This window comes from Elephantulus edwardii, unplaced genomic scaffold, assembly GCF_000299155.1.
Source record: "Elephantulus edwardii isolate Elephantulus edwardi_28Jun2011 unplaced genomic scaffold, EleEdw1.0 scaffold00007, whole genome shotgun sequence".
Classification (NCBI taxonomy): domain Eukaryota; kingdom Metazoa; phylum Chordata; class Mammalia; order Macroscelidea; family Macroscelididae; genus Elephantulus; species Elephantulus edwardii.
The window spans coordinates 16,161,104-16,182,004 of record NW_006399757.1 but is presented as its reverse complement, the minus strand read 5'-3'; the positions used below and the strand labels follow the sequence as shown (position 1 = coordinate 16,182,004).

General features: G+C 40.6%; 1 protein-coding gene across 1 annotated transcript in view; it reads right to left on the bottom strand.

The window, feature by feature from the left end:
- Positions 1 to 19,744, bottom strand: part of TSPAN13 (tetraspanin 13) — a 32,261-nt gene extending 12,517 nt beyond the window's left edge. Inside the window, exon 1 of the mRNA XM_006880265.1 lies at positions 19,682 to 19,744. Coding sequence (XP_006880327.1) covers positions 19,682 to 19,744 — 63 coding nt within the window. The remainder of the gene's footprint in view (positions 1 to 19,681) is intronic.
- Positions 19,745 to 20,901: the final 1,157 nt, after the last annotated feature.

Below are 20,901 nucleotides of genomic sequence, written 5' to 3'. Positions count from 1 at the left end.
AAACAAAGAACGACAGAAAAACTACCAATGAAAATAAATTTTTAGTGGATTAAATCTTAACTGAATACTGTGTAATATGCATGCTTTGGATCTGTCAATATGAGGAATCAATCTATAGGGAGAAGGGGGGTTGGTCACAGTATATGGTGAAACAGAAGTTCAATGATGGTGAGGGTCCTTGATGAGCTGGACTGACACAAAGCCACAGTGATGGAGCTATGCATGCCAGCGATCTTAGGAGAGGGCTTCTGTGGCGTGGTCTTGGGCTAACCCAATGACCAAGATGGGCACTCTCTTCCCATGTGATTTACAGCCTCAAAAACCCACTGGAGAGTCAGCTATGAATGAGTTTCAACTCAACGGCAATGAGGGATGGAGGGAGAGAACTCAAGAATGATGCGAGACTTGGCAACACTCAGTTCTGTTGTCCAAAGGGGTGGTTTGACCTGAGTCAACCAGAAGGTTGCCATGTAAGCATCTGCCTATCTATAGCCTTATATCTGGACATGATGTTCTCTACAGTAATGTACACAAAAAGCTTTTTTGTTTTCAGGTTATTATTATATTGCCCCCAGGAGCTCTGGTCCAACAGGGAGGGAGCCTATACTGCCTCTGAAAACCCACTGAAGGGTCACAGTATTGTTGCCATCTAGAAATTTGGTCTAGTCTTTTAATTTTTTCAAGTGTTCCCTATCAGCAGGTCTATTTGTATATTTCATTTTTAGCACCTTCACTCACAAAATTCTAATAACTTTAAACTATTCCAGACTGCAAAAAATCCTCTGGCTCTTCACAAGTTAGCTTATTTCTGACTTTGTGTTATCTAAATATATCGCATCTTCTTTCACAAGCTGAAAAAGGCAGCAGCTTGAACGAGGTGCGAAGGAAGAAGGGTTGGATGATGCCTAGGACAGGTCCCTTCTCCAAGTGAGAGAGCTATGCTTAGCATCCTTTCATGCTGGTTCCAAACACTTGGAGATGGTTCACATTTTCTACCTAACAGAGAAATCTGCCAAATTAAGTCCAAGTGTGATGCTTGTCTCCTAAGTCAAACTCACAGACAAGACTTTATACTTCTGACCTTTAAAGTCGGAAACAGAAAGGTTAGAAGCATGAATAATCTGATACACAAAAATCTTCTCATTCAAAACCTGTTACTGTTGTTATGTGTCACTGAGTTTGAACTGACTCACAGCTGACCCTCCAGTGGGTTTGCAGAGGCTTTAACTCACACAGGAAGAGACTGCCTATCTTCTTCCCTTGGAGCAGATAGTGGATTCAAACTACCCTCCTTTGGGTTGGCAGAATAACTCCTTACCTGTAGGCCACCAGAGTTCCTATTTTTTAAAAACCAACTCAGAGAATTTTTTGAGATGCATACTTAATCCTTACTATGTAAACAGAAGTCTTAATATTAATTTCAGTATTTATATATTAATTTATCAAAGCAGAGACAAAGGTATTCCCACTAACATGTTTATTTGAAAGACCTGATGATTAGTATTTTTGGCTTTGTTACAACTCGTAAGCTGTGACTTTAACACAATGCAGTGATAGACAAAACATAAAGCCAATGAGCACAGCTGTGTTCTAATAACTATTTATGGACACTGAGATTTAAATGTCATATGATTTTCATACATCACAAAATAATTTTTTTTAAATCATTCTGAGCTCCTGGGCCATGGAGAAATGGCAGTAAAACAGAGTTAAAGCATGAGTTATACAATTTGCAGGTATCTACTACAGAAGTCAGTGAAAGAAGAAATAAATAAAATGACAATACAACCAATAAGAGCTATATCAGAGATTTCCATATGGCGATTCAAGAGTTATAGCTCAACAAATCAAGTCAACAGACTTGATAAATGAATGGAATAGGCTGAAAAAAATATTCCCCAAAGATACATTTACTCCCTAATCCAAGGATCCTGAGTATGACCTTGCACAGCAAAAGAAAACTCAGCTGCTGTCAAACAGGAACTGATTCAAGCTTACCCTCCATTGCTTCTCCAAAGTCTAAATTGCACAGGAAGAGACTGCTAATCTTTCTCCCATGGAGCCCCTGGTGGATTCAAACTGCTAGAAAGACACTTGCAGATGTAACTAAGTTACCATGAGGTCATCCTGGAGTAAAGTGACAGACATAGAATTCAAGATTGTGATTACTTTGAAGAGAAGAAAATGGAGAGGAAACTATAGTACAACTGTAACTTCTTTAAAAAGAGACAGACATGGTATCATAAGGCCATTTGTTAAATCTGGCTGGTAGGTTCACAGGAGTCTGCCACAGTCTTTCCCATGCATATGAAATACTTCTTAATTAAAACTTGTCTTGAATATTTTAGCAGCCCCTTTTTTTTGGTAAGATTCTGATTCTCAAGTTCTTGGCTTTATTTTCCTTCCCAGTTTGGTCTGACTTTCTCATTCAACTTTTAAAACCATTGCTGTCAAGTTCGTTGTGACTCATAGAAATCTTCAGGTGATTTTCAAGGCTGTGATTCTTTACAAGAGGAACTGGCCTCCGCTTTCTCCAGTAGAGTGGTTGGCAGATTCAAACCACCAACCTTTTAAGTTAGCAGACCAACATATAAATGCACTACCACCAGGGGTCCTCAGTCAGGAGGGCATGAGACTGTCTCTGGACTGTGATTTCATGCCCCACAGTGTGAATTCAACGTTAGTTCTACCATTCCTCAAATGTCTTTGAAAGTCAAGGTAGCTTACTTACCCATCTCTTGAATGTTCCATATTATTTCCTATGAGTGCATCTTCATGTACTGTCATTATTCCCTCCTATAATATGCTCCCATTTGGGATAAAGGGCTATCAAATAAAAAGAGTTTACACCTGAAAGCTAATAGGTAATGTTTTCCTTTCCAATCCAAAACAAATTTGTTGTGAAACTGTCCAAATAAACTCATTTGAGTGATTCAATTTCATAACTTCACCAAAATAACGTATTTTCATTTAAAAAGTACATAAAATGCCTTATATAACGGAAATTCCAGTGCATTATTTAAAAATCCCCCAAAGCACTTATTTTTTTTATTTTTATAAATAACACATGGAGATTTCTAACATAACTCTAATCAAATTGCATTATCAATGTTTCTTTCACATTTACAAAAAAAAAATAAATAAAAGTACCCTTTTAAATGATGCAGTATCATTTATCTCTATGAAGAAATAATTTTGTATTAGTTGATTGGACTTTTTAAGAGAATGGGATTAAATGAGGTCTTCAAATTAGTAATCTAAAAATTGATTCAGGTAAAATTAATTCTAGCTACTTGACTGAAAAGCCTACCAAGTCAAGAACTGTAAGAATCCTTTGTTTAATTAATATAACAACAGTTTCCGTATGGAACCAATTGTAATAGTAAATTTAGAGCCATGACAAATAGTTTCCTTCCTCTGGGGAACACAATGCTGATAAAAACAGATTATGGATCTGTTAACTCATTGATAGCAATGTTTTTATGAGCCAGGAAGCTCCAACCTTTCCTGTTTTCCCTTTAAAAGACAGAAAAGTAAATCATACAAGCCTTAAGATTAAAAGAGTTGTAATGGAAAAAGTATGACAAAGCATTGTTAGAAGTGTTTAAAACTGGCATGACTTTCACAAGCAAGTCTCTGGAATGGGATGTGGCAGCATAACCACTGGTTGATCCCTAAGTAGATCCTGCGGAAGGTGGAGGAAGAGGAGAGTGCTGGGGTAAGGAAGAGGGTCAGAGATTCAACTTAGGCTCAGAGGAGGGTAAAACCCACAAAGCACCAAGATACACAGGCACCTGAAGGTGTTCTGGGTCTATCTTCCCTTTAAATGCAGCTGGGGAGGTCAGAGCAGCAAAATGACAACACAATGTCAGTGCTATAAATGGAACTCAGCTTCCTTCTTAGAACATTTTTCCCCCTCCTCTAAAGGACTTAGCATCGTGCCTGGCAACATATTTAATTTTTTAATTCAAGATGGGATACTTCCTTTACGAGACCAAGTACTAATAAGGACAGCATTATAATGTATAGGAAACTATGGTACAGATCAACATGCATTGAATCATATTTCTCTGATTCACTTGTTAGGAGACCTGAATGCGCAGTGATACATAAAAGGGGAAAGAGAAAAAAAAAGCCTTTCACTCACCAGAATTTTCTATTCATTAAGCATCAAATACTAGCTTTTTCATTTTGCTGTGCTTATTTCTGTAATTCAACCGGAAAATTTTGTCACATTTGCAGGCAAGTATGGTGTATGGCCTTGTGTTTGGCAGCAAGAAATTGTACTTGAGTCATCTTCATCTTCAAAATTACTTTGTTATTGTTATGTGCCCTTCTGACATATGAAAAGCCAAGCACAATAGAGTAAAACACAGCCTGGTCCTATGCCAGGCCCACAACTGCTACTATGTTTAACACTATTTTTGGTTGTTGGCCACCATTGTTGCAGTCACTGTGTGAACCCAGCTTATTGAGAATCTTCCTGTTTCACATACTGCTTTAAGTGTGATGATTAAAGTTGTGGGTCAATTTGGCTGCAGATTTGATGTCTTTGCCTGATTTGGGAGTTATGATAGTCATTCTCTTTTTTTTTTAAAATGATATTTTTTCTTTATTTTTATTGTATTATTTTTTACGTGTACCATCAAATCAAATCTGACTGGTACAGGAGGAGATTGCCCCCTCCTTCTCCAGCAGAGCATCTGGTGGATTTGAACTGCGCACCTCTGGGATTGCAGTGCAGTGTCTTGCCAATAGGCCACCAGAGATAGTCATTCTCTTGACGAGATATGATATAATGTATTCTTTTCTTTGGTGAGAACTGATATAATGTAATCATTTCCATGCTGAAACTTACTATGAAAAGTCAATCAGTTGAACTGGGTGTTTCCTTGGGGAATATATAAGGAATTCTGGCAAAACTCTCCTGCTTTTTTTCTGGATCAAGAGCCTGTCAGATGGCTCATCACCATCTGACCTCCAGATTTTTGAACTTTAGCCAGAGCCTGCCATCTGACTTGCTGATCCTAGATCCTGGGTTCATCTGATCTGAGAAGCCTAATGTTTGACCTGGGTGGAGACTTGGGACTTGCCAATCTCTACAAGTGTGAGCCACTTCTCGGAGAGAAATCAATCAATCTCTCTTTTGTTCACTCACCCATTCAAATGATGAAGAGAATGTTAGAATATTCTAAAAGTAAGTATCTATGAACCAGATGAATTCCTACCCTTAGGATGAATGACACATATCTCTTATGTGACCCTTAACAACAGTGTCTGACTGCTTCTTCCAACCACCACCAGCAGCAGGCACACAAGATTCAAGTCCATTAATACAGGTTGGCCATCACCAGAGTCACGGCACTGGATCCAAGGGATGGGTCCATAAGGCAACAGGATCAATTGCCATGTCTACAAATCCAATACAGGGATAGTGGGAGAAAAGAAAAAAGCTTCTATTGGAACTGTAAACCCTAAGGACTAAGTTGATTCTGTCTAGATTCCATCTTGCTCACGGAGCAATCTAGCTTCCTAAAGAATATAAGCAAAGCCACTGCACTGAGGACTGGTTAGGAAAAGGAAGAAAGTGCTACCCTTTTTTTTTTTTTAACCTTTATCCCAGCCACCACATACTATCCAACTACTAGCTATATGAGCAAATGCAGTAAAAATCTTTACTCTTCACTAATATAAACTCCACTATCAATTTACATAAACTAAGAACCTTAAATCCTTGACCTTATCAACAGGCTTGAAAAACAATGAGCACTCCCTTATAGTTGAGTGTCCTACTCTAGGGCCAATACAAGAAGGAAAGCAGTGAGCCAGAGAAAGGCCCTGGGGCATTTCAATCTGCAAAACACCTTACCAAGGCTAAATTGTACTCCTGTCTAAATTTACTGTTGAGTAGGTCAGTGGTTGTCTGCCGATTGGAGAAAAAAGATTAACAGTTGGGAGTTAAGTGGACAAGGGAACTTTTGAGATGAGAGACAGTATGTTCAACAACTTGAACATGGTAATGGACTTACACATATAACAAAACCCACCCAATTTTATACTTAAGTATGTGCAGTTTTAACAACATTTCCATAAAACTAAACCAAAAGAGAAAAGAAAAAAAAAAAACCTTTGCAAGAAGCATTTTAGAGCTTTATGGGACTGAACAAATTGTGATGTCTGGAGTTACAGGCACAATCTGATGACCTTAGAGGGGGAATCACACGTCAAGGATAGTGGGGTCAGCAGCAGCAGCATAGAGACTAGAACTTGGAAGGACTGAATGAAATCACTAAGTGAGGGCAGATAGAGAAGCGCAGTGGCCACAGATTAAGGCAGCGGCACTCTTATTCAGCAGCAGATAAAGAAAAGTCAGCAGAGACGTTACAAAGCAATGACTTGTCAGGTGGGTGGGAAACCTAATGGTGAATGAGAAGTCGATTGCAGGTGCCTGGGTCCTGAGTAACATGCAATGACTTCTTGTAACATGAAAACCGTACAGTTTTAAGTAATGGTCACTGAGTTTCTTCTATTAACTATTATTCTACTTCGTGTCAGTTGCCATCAAGTCAGTGCTTACTCCTGGCAATGATACACAGAGTAGATCTGTTCTACAGTGATTTTTCATAGGGTTTCCAAGGTTGTGACTTTGTGGGCACAGATCACCAAGACATCTCTGAGAGGATCCGGCGCTCCAATCTTTCACCTCCTATGCTGAACTCTAGTACTAATTTTGTGGTCTTTTTTTAACAGCCAATCAGAGCAAGCCGGTCGGTCTTATGCCACCTTATTTCTAATTTTGACATTCAATTCAGACTGGATGGTAGGCAAGGAAGGGTCTTGATTACCTCTGGAAATGACTCATCAGCTACTATTCCCCACCACCAGGCACACTTGGAATTCTTTTGATCTTCAGAATTTAAGGACATGTTGATTTGGTCCACTGTATGACTCCAAGTGCCTGGCACATAAGAGGTGCTCAAGATATATGTTGAATAAATAGTTTATTAAACTTTAAACTCTAAATCCAAACTCACTGCCCTCAAGGAGTTTCTGACTCGCAGCAAACCCCCTGTAGAGTATGAATAACAATGGCAGCTGTCCTGTCCACCAGTCTACTGCAAAGCTCCTAGTGGGTCCAAATCAGAGCTCCCTCTTACGCTTTAACTCACTCTCAAAAGTGTGGTTTGTAAGTTTTAGTGATGCTGTAAATGCATACTCTCCCACCTACACAATATCTGACAGGAAGACATCCTGGTCTACTGATGGTCAGAGTTATATAATCTTTAAAAATACAAGAGGCTCTCACTCTTTTGGCAAATATCCAGAACAAGAATGAAAATACTTAAATATTTCTAACACAACTACACTGTCTTATCCACCTGTACTTTACCAGGTTAAGAAAACTTTAGAACATTTTAAGAATAAGAGAAGAATCTAGAATAATCAGAAAATAATAGGGTAGCTTTGTAGTTATAGTATGGTTTAAAAATGTTTCTCACAAGAAGACATGATAATAGCAGAGAGCAAACAAATTAAAACCAGTAACAAGATAGAGCAGGGAGCCCTGGTGGCCTAGTGTCAAGAAGCTGTCCTGCAATCCCAAAGGCATGTGGTTCAAGAACACTAACCGCTCTGTGGGAGAAAGACTGGCAATATTCTCTTATATGATGAACTGCCTCTGGTGAGGGTCAAGCGGTGGGTCGGTTCTGACTACAGCAACAACAAACAATAAGATACAGCAGAACTACAGCACCACAATGCACTCATATTATGTTTTTTAAAAAATATCCAAAGATACACTTTTTAAAAAGAAACAATAAAACCCAAACATGCCTAATTATCTTCCTCTCAAACTGTCTCACTTCCTCTAGATGTTGAACATTTATATTGAGGATTTGTACTTGAAAACTGAGTTTTCTTCTGAGCTTCTACTTAATGCAGAAAATTACACAGCAAGTCAGAGATGACCAAACGTATTCCTACTATACCAACTATCTGGATGTAAATTGTTAAATTCTATAAATTAATCTAGATATTGTTACGTATCTAGACACATGGCATTGAAACCAAAACCTCTGTTCTTTGTTTCATTCCCTACATGACACAAAGAAATCTCAAGTGCTTTTACACAGTATTTTTCTGCTTTTTCTTCTTCTCTATGGTGCCAAGCAGATGGCGTTTATACTTAATAAGCACAAATTTATAGCATAAGATACCTTTTACCAAGAAATTATGTAAAGAGAACCAAAAACGTAGGGACCTTGACCTCTCATTTTCCATGGCTACCAGCAAACTTCAACCCCACCATACCTCTGCCTTCCTTTGTTGAAGTCCTGAGAGACAAGTGAACTTGGATGCAAAGCAAGGTCAGAGAAGCCCTGAACTGATTCCCTCAATTAATTAAAAAGAAATGTTGACCAGATGCCAGGGTTGCGCTGGGCACTCAGAGAAACAGGAATAATTGGGGCATAGTCCTTACTGTGTGTGGAAAGACTGATAGTCTACCACGAGAAAATGAAAGGATAAGTGCTCTCTTTAATGACTCCTCACTGTTAAATTCAAGGATCAACTCACAGTTCTCATCTCACAGATGTCCAGTCAATTTCTTCTCCTGGACACCCTCAGCACGTGACTTCTACATCTCTCTCTGATTTGCACCAGTTTTTCTTCTCACCAGACAGGTTATTCCTTCTCAGGTTCCTCTGTTGGCTGACCCTTTTAACAAGTGTCCCTATCTCAACCCGTGGGCCACTGCCCCACTTTGTCTATCTGCACTTAGTGATTTCACTCAGTCTCAACCCTTCCAGTTCCATTCTTTAAGCTGATGGCTCCTGGAATGAAATATCCAGCTAGTTCTCCAGTGTTTCTCCAAGTGTCCAGTATCTCCACTTGGACATCTGATTGGTTTAACATCTAAACACTAACATTTTTCTCCCAAAGCCAGCTCTGACCCTCAGTGTTTCCCATTCCAGTTAATGGAAATTCTATCTACACAGCCAGCTGCCTGCACCATAAATCACAATCTGTGCCTTTTCTCTTTCTTTCAAACCCCACATCCAATCCATGAGAAAATTGTTAACCTCACTTTAAAAATCCACTCAGAAGCTATTCCTTTCACTTCCACTTCCATCATACAAGCCTCTACTGTCGTGTGCCCCTAAATTATGCAATAGTCTCTCCCAGCTGGTTTCACTTCTACATTTGCCATCTTCTAGAATCAGTTCTCAACACAGCAGCCTCACTGAATTGAAAATCGAGCCATGTAACTTCTCAGACTTAAATGTATCAACTCATCTCTCTCACTCAATGTAAAATATAAAAGTTAAAGTACTTATATTGCTTTGAAGGACCTTTCTAATCCGGATCCCATAATTTCCCTTTCCTCATTGTTCTCCTGCTCACTCTGTTCTGAGCATATACATAGAATGTTCCACTGCTAGTCTTTCATAACTTACTTCTTCTACCCAGAATACCTCTCCCATATCTTTGTACTTCATTGTCATCAATTTGTTGTGCAAATGATGTTGTCTTAAACTGGGTTCTCTAGAGAAGTCGGAAGTGACCCATAGGTGACCCTCCAGCAGGTTTCCAGAAGCAGTTAACTGCATGGGAGGAGACGGCTCATCCACCTCTCGCAGAGCAGCTGATGGACTTGAACCTTCTGCCTTCAGAATTGCAACACTGCTTCTTACCACTGAGCCACCAGTGATATGCGTATACTGTCATTTTTCTTAGGAGCCATCAAGTACACTACCATTTACAGCAACCCTTTGAACAGATCAGAAGCTTGCCCTACACTGTGCCACTGTCACAATCTCCTTTATGCTCAAGCCCACTGTTGCAGTCATAGAGTCGTAGTCCTAATCACAGTCTATGTGTGTATATGGAGAAATTTATCTCAAAGAAATTGCTCATGAGGTTGTACTGGTTAGATATATTGCAAATCTGTGGGTCAGGTATCAGGCTGGAGGTATCTCCTGATTCCTATACTACAAGTGCTGACACTCAAAATATCAGAGGCTTCGAAGTTATTAGGCTTCTAAGTTGCTATGTGACAGTCTGTTCACAAATCCCAAGACTGGCATAAAAATATACCATAGGCCACTGGTTCAAATCCAAAGAACAAGATGTCAGAAAGCCGTATGCAATATCAAGATTGGACAAAAGCCAAAGTGTTTTCTAAGGACCCCATATATATCCTGGATGGAGGCCACACCCCAAAGGAAACTCCTTTCAACTGACCACCCGCTCCCAGATCTCCTCAAGGAGGAAATGTTGTTTTATCAGATCTCATCATCATTATTCAACAATTATGATCAAAATGTTGAGAAAAAGGTAAATGCAATAATTTGAAAGTAATGAAGTAAATTTTTCTTTAGCTGAAGTACTAGAGTTTTTCATTTATTTTAAAGTTGAGACTGAAAGATCAGTTAATACTTGCATGACCAAACTGTTACGTGTTGCTGATCTGAAACCAACTTATACTTTTATACTTGCCCCTCTAGTGGGTTTTCAGAGTTTTCCTCATAAAAATCCCATGGGAAGAGACTGCCCATCTTTGGAGCAGCTAGTGAATTCATGCCTCTTACCTCTGAGCAGGCAGAGAAACTTCTTACCCACTCCTTGCTCCTGCCCCCAATTTCCTAATGACCAAATTAGGACTCAAGGGGGGAAAAGAAAACACAGATAAGTGATTCTAAATGTATAGTTATCATACCTTGACAATTTGTTTTTGTTTTGTTTTCTTACACCTTGATAATAAAAATTTCTTTTCTTAAGGCATGAATTCTTAAGGCCTGCTTGGCTCTATATCTGTGATAGAATGTTATAGGATGAGTTAACCACAATTATAATTCAAGAGTTCAAACTTTATTTTTTTCCATTCGAGGCATTCTCTCATCACTATATCTGAATATTACAAAAAACAAAAATTGTCACCACTGAACCAACTGGTAATATCATGATAGATGCAGAAAAGATAGAAATTGTCAACAATTTCATCTTACTTGATGCACAATCAACTCTTGATATCAGCAGTCAGATCAGAAGTGTATTGTTTCGGAAAAGTCTGCAGAGATTGCTCCAAATTACTGAGAAGCAATGATATCAGTGTGAAGAGTAAGGTGCACCTGATTCAGGCCATAATCTTTTCCAGCAATTGCTATTCATCTGAAAGCTGGACAGTGAGTAAGGATCAAGGAGAACTGATGCCTTCGAGCTGTGATGCTGGAGAGAGTGCTTAAGATCCCATGGATTGTCCAAAGAAGAAACAGATACGTTTTTGGGAAAGTGGAGTCAGAATGCTCCCTGGAAGCAAGGATGACAAAGCTTTGTCTCACATACTGTGGGCATATTCTTAGGAGAGGCTATCCTTGGAAAGGGAGATCATGACTGGAAAGGTGGAGGGTCAGTGAAAAGAGAGGAGGACCCTCAAATGGATAGATTGACACAGTGACTTCAGCAATGGGCTCAAATATGTCAGATATGACAAAGATGGTACAAGATAGGACAGAGTTCAGATCTGTTGTCACAGGGTCACTAGGAACCATACTCAACAACACCTAACAACATTAAAAACAGTACGGGAAGAAAGAAGGGGGGGAGGGAATTCACCACTTACATAGAAATAAAAACATTCAGCTCAAATATTTCTCCGGTTTAAATCTCAAGACCCTGAGTAGCACCAACACTTAAACACCAAATGGATAGTTAACAGGCTGGCAGTTTGAACACATGGATGCCCTGGAAGACAGGTGTGGTGATCTTGGGAAAGGTCACAGCTTTGAAAACCCCCAGGAGCAGTTCCCCTCTACATCTGGTCACCATGAGTCAAGACTGACTTGATGAACCTAGTAACAAGGCAGCATTGATATTCTGAGTGGTTTCTGCCCTGAATCCAGTGGGTGTTTTCTCGCTGGAAACTCCGTTTAACAATTTTTTTTTTTAATCTTCATGTTCTGTGCCGTTGAGTCACCTGCTACTCATAGTGATCCTATGTACAACAGCCCTAAACCCTGCTCTATCCTATACCAATTTTATTGGCTCTGACACATCTACCACTATTACCCTAGTCACTCAATCAATCCATCTCATGGAGGGTCTTCTCCTGTGCTGTCCCTCTAACCTCTCAAGCATAATGTCCCTCTTTAAGGACTGGTCCAGCCTCACAACATGTCCACAGTAGGCCATCAGAAGCTTCAGAATCCTTGCCTCCAAGGAGCAGCCTGATCTCACCCTCTCTAGGACGAACCTATTCTCTTAGCGGTTCAGTACTCTTCTCCAGCATCACAGGTCAAATGTATCAATTCTTCTATCATCCCTAGTCATTGTCCAGCTTTCTGATGCATAGCAAGTGATTGCAAAGACCATGGCCTGAATCAGGCACATCTTAGTCTCTAGACTGACACTGTGCTCTTCAGTACTTTAGAGAGGTCTAGGAGATATATTTTTCTATTATAAGATGCATCCCAGTTTCAGAGATATTAATTTGGAAATCAAAATGCAAATGGACACAATCTGGATACTTCATGAAGAATTTTTCTCAAAAACAATCAAAGCTATAGCAGGGAGTAAATAAACTCAGAAAAAAATTAGAAACAAGTTTGGAAGGCTTTTTTAAGAATTAAGAGTGTATGGGAAATGAAACAGAACTATAACCAAGTTTTGTCCTGATTTTTAAGACTACCATTATTTTGCTTGCTGTTGTTTCATCTCATGAAGTTGACTACAAGTCCTAAGAAGCCCAGGAAAACAGATCTGAAGTTTGCCTTACCTGTGCAAATCTTACACTCTGTTATGCTCAAATTCATTGTTATAGTTACTGTGTTAATTCATCTTGTTGAAGGTCTTTCTTTCTATGACCCTTCACCTTTCCCAGAATAACGTCTTTTTCCAATGACTAGCCCCTCCTGACAATACGCCAAAAGTATGTGAGACTCCATCCTTGCCTCTAAGGAGCACTCTGGCCTGTACTTCTTCCAAAACATTTTTGTTTGTTCTTTCGGCAGTGTAATGGCAGTACTCTTCACCACCGCAATTTGAGGGCATCAAGTTCTCTTCAGTCATCTTTATTCACTGTTCAACTTTCAGGTGCATTAGAAGTAATTAAAAATACCACAGTGTGGCATTAGGACTTCTGAAAATGGCTTTTCTCCCCACTGCCATAGCCTGCTCTGAGGCATAGCCTCCAACTGTCTCAACTGCAGACATAAGGTTCACCTGTTAATAAGTGCCTTCAACAGCTTCAAGGTCAATATTAAAGGGAGAGCTGGTTCAAATACAGAGAGACTTCATCAAGGTGCAGCATGACAGAGCTCTGGAGATGAGGCCAGAGTTAAAGGTTTTGCCTGCTAGCTGACTGAGGAAACCAGAGGCTTTTTACTTTTATGGTGCTGGACTGAACCTGGACTTGTTGACTGAGTACCCATCTGAACAAATTAAGGAATTTTGTCTTCTTGTTAATCTGGTTTGGGACTGCTGGACTAAACCTAAACTTTCACTTTGTGATACCCTTTGCCTCCCTTAAAGCCCAACCTATTTCCTTAAACCTCACAACTATTAACGAAGTAAAATCTAAGAATCAATTTGCAACAAACATCAGATCCAGTGATAAGAAGTAGGTGTATGAGCTTGGGGGACGGAGAGTGTGGAAGGTGGCATGTCTGACCTTGTAGCTATTTGTATGGTACTGTGGATGTTACTGATGGGGACAGTTCCTCTTTGTCGAGCTAGCTGTGATCAAACTTGGCCTTTCCCACACTGCACTTATTCCCTTTATAATGCTAAGGCATCAATTCCTCTTCCAATCATCTTTATTTACTGTCCTACATTCAGGTGCAAAGGAAGTCACTGAAAACACTATGGCTTGGATAAGGCATATCTTTAACTATTCAAAAACATTTATGTGTACGGATACATGTAGGAATATTCATTATATATCATATATATTTATGACTATAAGTGTATACATAGCAGTTTAAAATTGTAAAGTTTGCTTTTTTAAAAAATTTGCATGAAAGTTTACAGAGTAAATTGGCTTTCCATTAAGAAATTCATACATGCTTTGTTTTGTGACACTGGCTGCAATTCCTACAATGTAACAACAGCACTTTCCCCGCCTCCTCCTTCTCATATTTACCATTCATTCCCATTCTTCCTTCTTTTCTATTCAGTCCTGCCTTCTATCATTTACCTCTGGGCAAACGGTGCCCTTTGCATCATGTATGGCCCATTGTTCAAAAGTGTGCATTCCTTCCTGTATTACTGGTCACCTTAATAGGTCTATCCTTTTGTTGAAAGCTGGGCCAAGGGATGAGTCCAGTTCCAAGCCTGAAGGGGAGCTGAAAGTCAGGGTTTATCTGTTGTTGTTACTTGTATGTCCTCAAGTCAACTATCACTGCATTGTTGTTGTTATTTAGTGCCATCACGACCCTATGCACAAGAACCCTAAACTCTGTTCTATCCTGTGCCAATCTTATTGTCTCTGACACACCTATCCCTGTTCCCCCAGTCACTGAATTAATCCATCTCATCCAGAGTCTTCCCCTCCTGCACTGTCCCTTCATCCTCCCAAGCATGATGTCCCTCTCGAAGGAATGGTCTCTCCTTACATGTCCAAGTATGTCAGACAAAGCTTCAGAATCCTTGTCTCCAAGGAGCAGCCTGGTTTAACCCTCTCCAGAACGAACAGGTTCGTTCTCTTAGCAGTTGATGGTATATTCAATACTCTTCTCCAGCACCACAGCTCAAAGGCATCAACTCTCCTCCTATCATTCCTAGTCATTGTCCAGTTCTCTAATACATAGCAAGTGATTGCAAAGACCATGACCTGGATCAGGTGCACCTTAGTCTCCAGAGTGACATCATTGCTATTAAGTACTCTGGAGAGGTCTCTGACAACAGACTTTCCCATCACAATACATCTTTTCATTTCCTGGCTGCTGGTGCCAAGAGCGTTGATTGTGGAGCCAAGCAAACTAAAGCTGTTTACAATCTCAATCTCTTTACCAACCATCACAATGCTGCCAATCAGCTCAGTGGTGAGAATCTTTGTTTTCTTGTTATTGAGCTTCAAGCCATATTGAAGGCTGCATGCAGTCCTTGACCCTCTGCAGCATGTGTTTCAGGTCCTCCTCAGTTTCAGCAAGCAGGGTGTGTCATCTGTGTAACGGAGATTGTTGATGAGTCTTCCTCCAATCCTGATGCCACATATCTCCTCATAGAGCCCAGCCTCCTAGATAATCTATTCTGTATATAGACTGAAAAGGTATAGAGATAGGGCACATCCTTGGCATACATCCTTTCCACTTTTGAACCATGTAGTGTTTCCTTGCTCTGTTCTGACAACTGGTCAGAAGTATAGGTTTCTCATAAGCGCAGATCATGTGTTCTGGGATTCCCATTCTTCTCAAAGTTAGCCAGTGCACTGCTGTTGTTGTTGATGGTCTTAAGAGGCGAGCACTACTCATAGCAACCCTATGAACAAAAAGCCTGAAGCCGCTCTTTAACTATCAACATTTATTACCCAAAAATAGATCAAAACTCTGCTCTATCTTGTGCCATCTTCAAGATCTCCCAAAGGCTAGAATACACTGCTACAGTCACTGGTCAGTCCATTTTGTCCTTTCTTTAGGTATCAAAAATAAAATAAACCTATGACTAAAAAAGAGTAAGATATGACAATCTGAAAACGACAACTCCAAACAAAAAGAAGGAATAAATGCTGTGCTTACAGAACTTCCAAATGGAGAGGAAGTTAAGATAATAACAAGACTAAAAGACTGTTTTAAATGAGCAAATACATTGTGGGTGCTTTGCTTCAAGTTTTGTCCCACTGAACAAAGTCAATTATTTTTGATTGCGCTTTTCCCCTTTCTGATAAAAGGCACAATTACTAAGCTTTGAGAATGTTATGTTTTAATATAACATTTATTTTGGATTTTCTAAATTGTCTCACAAATATTTTTTTTTACTATTTGTCTACATATTTTTAATCTACTAAATTCATTACAAAATAACCTATTAAAAACAATCAAAACCATTTTCCCAAAATAGTGTTGTGTTTATATCCTAACTGGTCTTGAAAGACCCACCCAGATGGTGTTTGACCAGGATCTCCTTGGTAACAAAGGCAGCCTTGGACAATAGTGAGGGGGGAAAACCAATGTGGAACAAAATTCAAAATCTTAAAGACTAGACTTGCTGGTGTAACAGAAACTGGGAGAAGTCGTCCTTCCATATCCCTCTAAAACGCCTTGGTGATCAATTTTCAGCCAAACAATGAATGAAAAGCTATAGGAAAACAGAAATTGTAGGAGGTTTTTCCTACATCTCCCCAGTTGAATCACTCCTTCATTTTTTCAACTTCTGGAAGCAGGAGTGGCATCCACTTCCTAAACAACATGCCTCCGGAAACTCTATGAACTTTGATAAATGTCAATATTACTCATAGGGTCAATATAGACATGTTCAACTCAAGGCAATCAACAACAATAAGTCACAAATACCTCCCGTGCTAGTAAACTTTTATAGCACTTGCAGTCAATTCTATCCTTATATAGCATTTAACTTCCCCCACCTCTTGTCTCCCAAGCAGATGTTGTCTGCTGTCTTCACAGGACATGTACTTGGTTTTATTTGTGTTTTATTGTTTCCTACAGTTCTCCACAGAGGGCACATAATGAGCAAATGTTTATCCTCTAAAGGAAACTTGTAACATATGTAGAAAAAGTAATCTTTTTTATTTTTTTTTAAAGGCTTTCTAAAAGCATATTAATTGTAAAGCCCTGTTTGGTTCACTGCTGTGTTCTAAGAGCCAAGAATAGGGCCTTGAACATAATAGGCAACTCAACAAATAATGTCCCCAAATGAAGGAGGTTTTGAGGCAAGTCATTCTCTTCCAGCATCATGAATATAATGTCTAGCTTCCTTTTTCCATCTCAAATTTAATTTGTTTATATACACTACACTAATAGTACTAACCTCTAAAGTTCCTATTAATTAAAAATTAAATCAGTGAAAGCATAGAGTAACAACAACAAATGAACCAACTATTAACCTTTGGCCTCATGATGATAATGCCCATGACAAATTTCATGATATCTCTTCCAACCTGCTTTAATGACATCATGCTTTCTGGACAGATCATGAATCCAGGCTCATTATGCGGCTACCTAATTCTCAGTAGTTGAGCTGGTAAAAGCCTAAATTTCTAAGGAAACCACTTTCACATAACAGTAATAACCTTTAAAGGAAGTTATGGCCTTTACATCTCCTGCTTTCATCGCCAGTGCATGTTTCACTTCATTTTTAAGAAATGACCTTAGGTCTAATTCTACATCTCTTAGAGGTAGTGACCAGGGTGGAACTGATATCTATTAAAAAATTTATGCAATGTATACTTTAAACTGTCCACCTAATTCCAGAGCCTCAACTCCACCTTCAAGCACTTCATCACATCCTACCATAAAATGCATGGGGAAGGCATGGAATCTCAATAACAGCCTTGGTACATTTTCAGCATCTGATGGCATCGTCTGGGGAGATAGTACACGTGCTAACCCATAGGCCTCACACGTCTGATGGTTCATGTCTACCAGCAGCTCCACAGGGAAGAAATGGGCAATATCCTCATCAAACGACTCCCAGTATCAAAAGCCCACTGCAGATTCAGCTGTATGGAGGTTCTGACTCCACAGTAGTGATTTTGAGTTTTGAGTCTGACGCACTAGTTTACCTGTCATTTGTCTCTAATTTAAACTGGGTCTGTCCCTACTTAAACCTATCCACAATGCACAAGATGCAAGGAGCCATGAATACATTTCAGGATAATGCCTAAAAAGACTACGGTTTTTAAAAGCTGACTATTAAATTTAATTGTTTTACAGCACAGCTGTTAAAAATCAATCGAATACTTTGAAGGCCAATAATTTAGAACAGATTATTAATTAGCACTAGTATACTCCATCAGAATTTTCTCTTTGCTTTCCTGAAACACAGTAAATACAACTGGAAATTATGGTTTGAGAGTAATAAAACTACATTTAAAAGTAATCTGTCTTTAAAAAAATACATTGTATATTAATCTGTTTTAGTCTAGTAAACCTACAAAACATTCTACTGTCTGCAGACACTGTAAGATGAAGTGTCTGGGGAAGGGATAACTAAATGGGGAGAAAATGAGGGGAAAACTAGAATGGGGGCATAAAATGGGAACTGCCAAATTTTAATCAGGCCATTTATGCTAATTAAATGAAAATACCTAAAGAACTGGTCAGCATTTACTTAATGTGATAAGCAAGCTTCAAAAGAGACAAAGGTGGATTTTAATCAGACACTTGACCACGACCTCTAATTACAAGGAGTGGTATTTATCAGGTGTTCCAGAATGGCTTTTTTCCCAAGTCTACGATTAGTGACCATGTTGTTATTCCCACTAATTAGCCAGAAAGGCTTGCTCTACTCTAGCCCAGCCTCTGCCTTTGACCACAAGCAGCCGCCCCATTCCAAGCGATGTAACCTAAGCCTGCACAGATGGCCTCGCTCTCTGCTAAGGCCGGGGGAGTTTGGTTTGTTTTCAGGGTGGGTGCTGCAAAGGGCCAGGTGTATTTATAGAAGGGAACAAGTGATGAAGGTATGATGGCAATGGAGAAGTTTCTTCCGCCCTGGAGAGGCATGGGGAATTCGGGATTCCAAAGAAAGACCTGGATTTCAAAGCTTGGGTTTCACTGCTGACATGCCAGCTACAAGCTCCGTAAACCTATTAGCAAGGTTGCTTTTTTTTTCATATGTTACCTTACAGATAAAATTTAGGCCTAGCTAGCTCTTTTCCTCCGAAGGTTGTCAGAATGAAGAACTCAGATCACGTTTGTAAAACCTGGGACACAAAGCTGGGAATATAAACCAGCCCAGCCCACCCTCTGGTTCTCCCAGAATTGCAAATTACATAGACAGCCTGCGGCTTTAAAATTAAAGCAGGCGAGCAGTCTGGGAGAAGAAACGCCTTGGGTGGAGGCGCCTTATTTGCTAGACTTAGTTTGAAAGAGTTCAGATATCAATATAAGGCAGAAGGCACATGGAGAACGCATCAAATATGAGCAGAAAAGGCAACACAAAAAGAGAAAAGATCCCTTTATGTAAGCACGAAACAAACTAAGGAAGCGGCAGACATCCTGTGAACCTACTCAGCGGCCTCAATTAAAATCACAAAAGCACGTAGCGCTACCCTAGATGCACAAGGGCTATATGCCTTCCTTGCTCGTTTCAAATCAAGAAATTCTGCAAAACTGTCCTCAAACTCGAAATGGGTCTCCTGCCCCAAACATGCCCAAGATGGATCTGTAATTGAGGACTGAGCAGCAGAAGGGGCAGAGATGGGAGAAAGCAGGGTCTGATGAAAACGCTGAACGGCAAGGCGGTGGGTGAGGGGGCGGGGAGGAGCAATGTGGCCGAGACCAGGCCAGCGAGGCAGAAAGGCAGCTTCACAATGAGGGTTCGGAAGAGACTGCGGCAAGCGCCCGCTCCTGGTCCCCCAGGGGACGGATGGAGAGGCCGGGGGCGCGCAGAGCCTGGGAGGACGGGAGAGGGGTGCAGACTGCAGCGAGGGAGTCGTTGGCCTCGCCAGGAAGGCCAAGAGCTTTCAAGCAGGTGCCAAGCCTAGAGGCGGCGAGATCAGCATACTCACAGTGTAGAGCAGGTTGAGGGCGCACAGGCAGTTTTTGGAACACGCAAAACCTCCACAGACCATCTTGAAGCCTGGAGTTTTCGGCAGCTGCAGGTCAATTCAGCTTCCGCGGAGCCTGGCCGGCAGCCGCTTTGTCTTCGTTTCAGGACCCGGCCAAGAAGAGGCAGCCGGGCGGTCGCGGATGTAGGTGCAGCGCTGGCCGCGGTGGCTGGAGCTGCAGTGCGCGGCGCGCCCGCGGCGGCTCCAACCCGCTCTAGAACCCGCGGCGCAGCCGACCGAGCGAGAGCCGAAGCCGGAGCCGGCGCCCCGCCCAGCTCCCCACTCTTCTCGCCCCGTGAGCTGATTGGCCGCCGGTTGGGAACAAAGGTAGAGATATGCAAATCGTTGCGCTCTGCCAGCCGGGATTCGGTAGGGGCGAGGAGGCCTCGGAGCGAGGGGGAGGGGACCCGAAGTGGAGCAAGTGACAGCGCCTTGGGCGCCGTCTTCCCCGAGCAGGTGAGCTCTGAGGGCGGGGCTCCGCAGAGGTCCACGCTGGCAAGTGGAAAAGTGACTACACCTCCCGGCTCTTGGCCCACACAGATGACGTGGCACCATTTTGAATGACGTTTTAAAATTCAGCTCCTCGCTGAACGGATGAATGAATGAGTAAAAGAAGGAAAGAATAAAAGATATGAGATTGAAGAGGTGAAGGAGTTAAGGAAAGAAAGCATTGGGGAAATAAAGAGAACGAATTTTTTTTCTTTTTTCACATCTCAAAAGATGTGCTCGATTTGAGATGGTTAGCAAGTTCGAATGATTTATTCTTCAGAAATTTGCAGATACAATAAACTTCATAAATATATAATATGTTCATACAAAAAAATAATCCAGTTGGTTCGCTTAGCTTGATTGGCGGGGCATGGGGGGTGGCTGGGAGTTGTTTGTGGTTATATTCTTCTGTTACTTGTTTTGGTTTGGTTTTTATTCTTCCAGTCCTGTGTTTCAGTGTTCATATTTTTCCCAACAAACAACAATCAATGACTTATTCACAGCAAATACATAACAAATAACGCAGGTTATATACCTGGATTTCACCTGATGGTATGCATAAGAATCAGATATGCAAATTCAAGCTAAAGCTGAGGAAAATTAAACCAAATACAAGGCAACTAAAATATGACTTTGAGTCTATCCCACCTGAATTTCAGAACCATCTCAGGAACAGATTTGAGGCTTTGAAC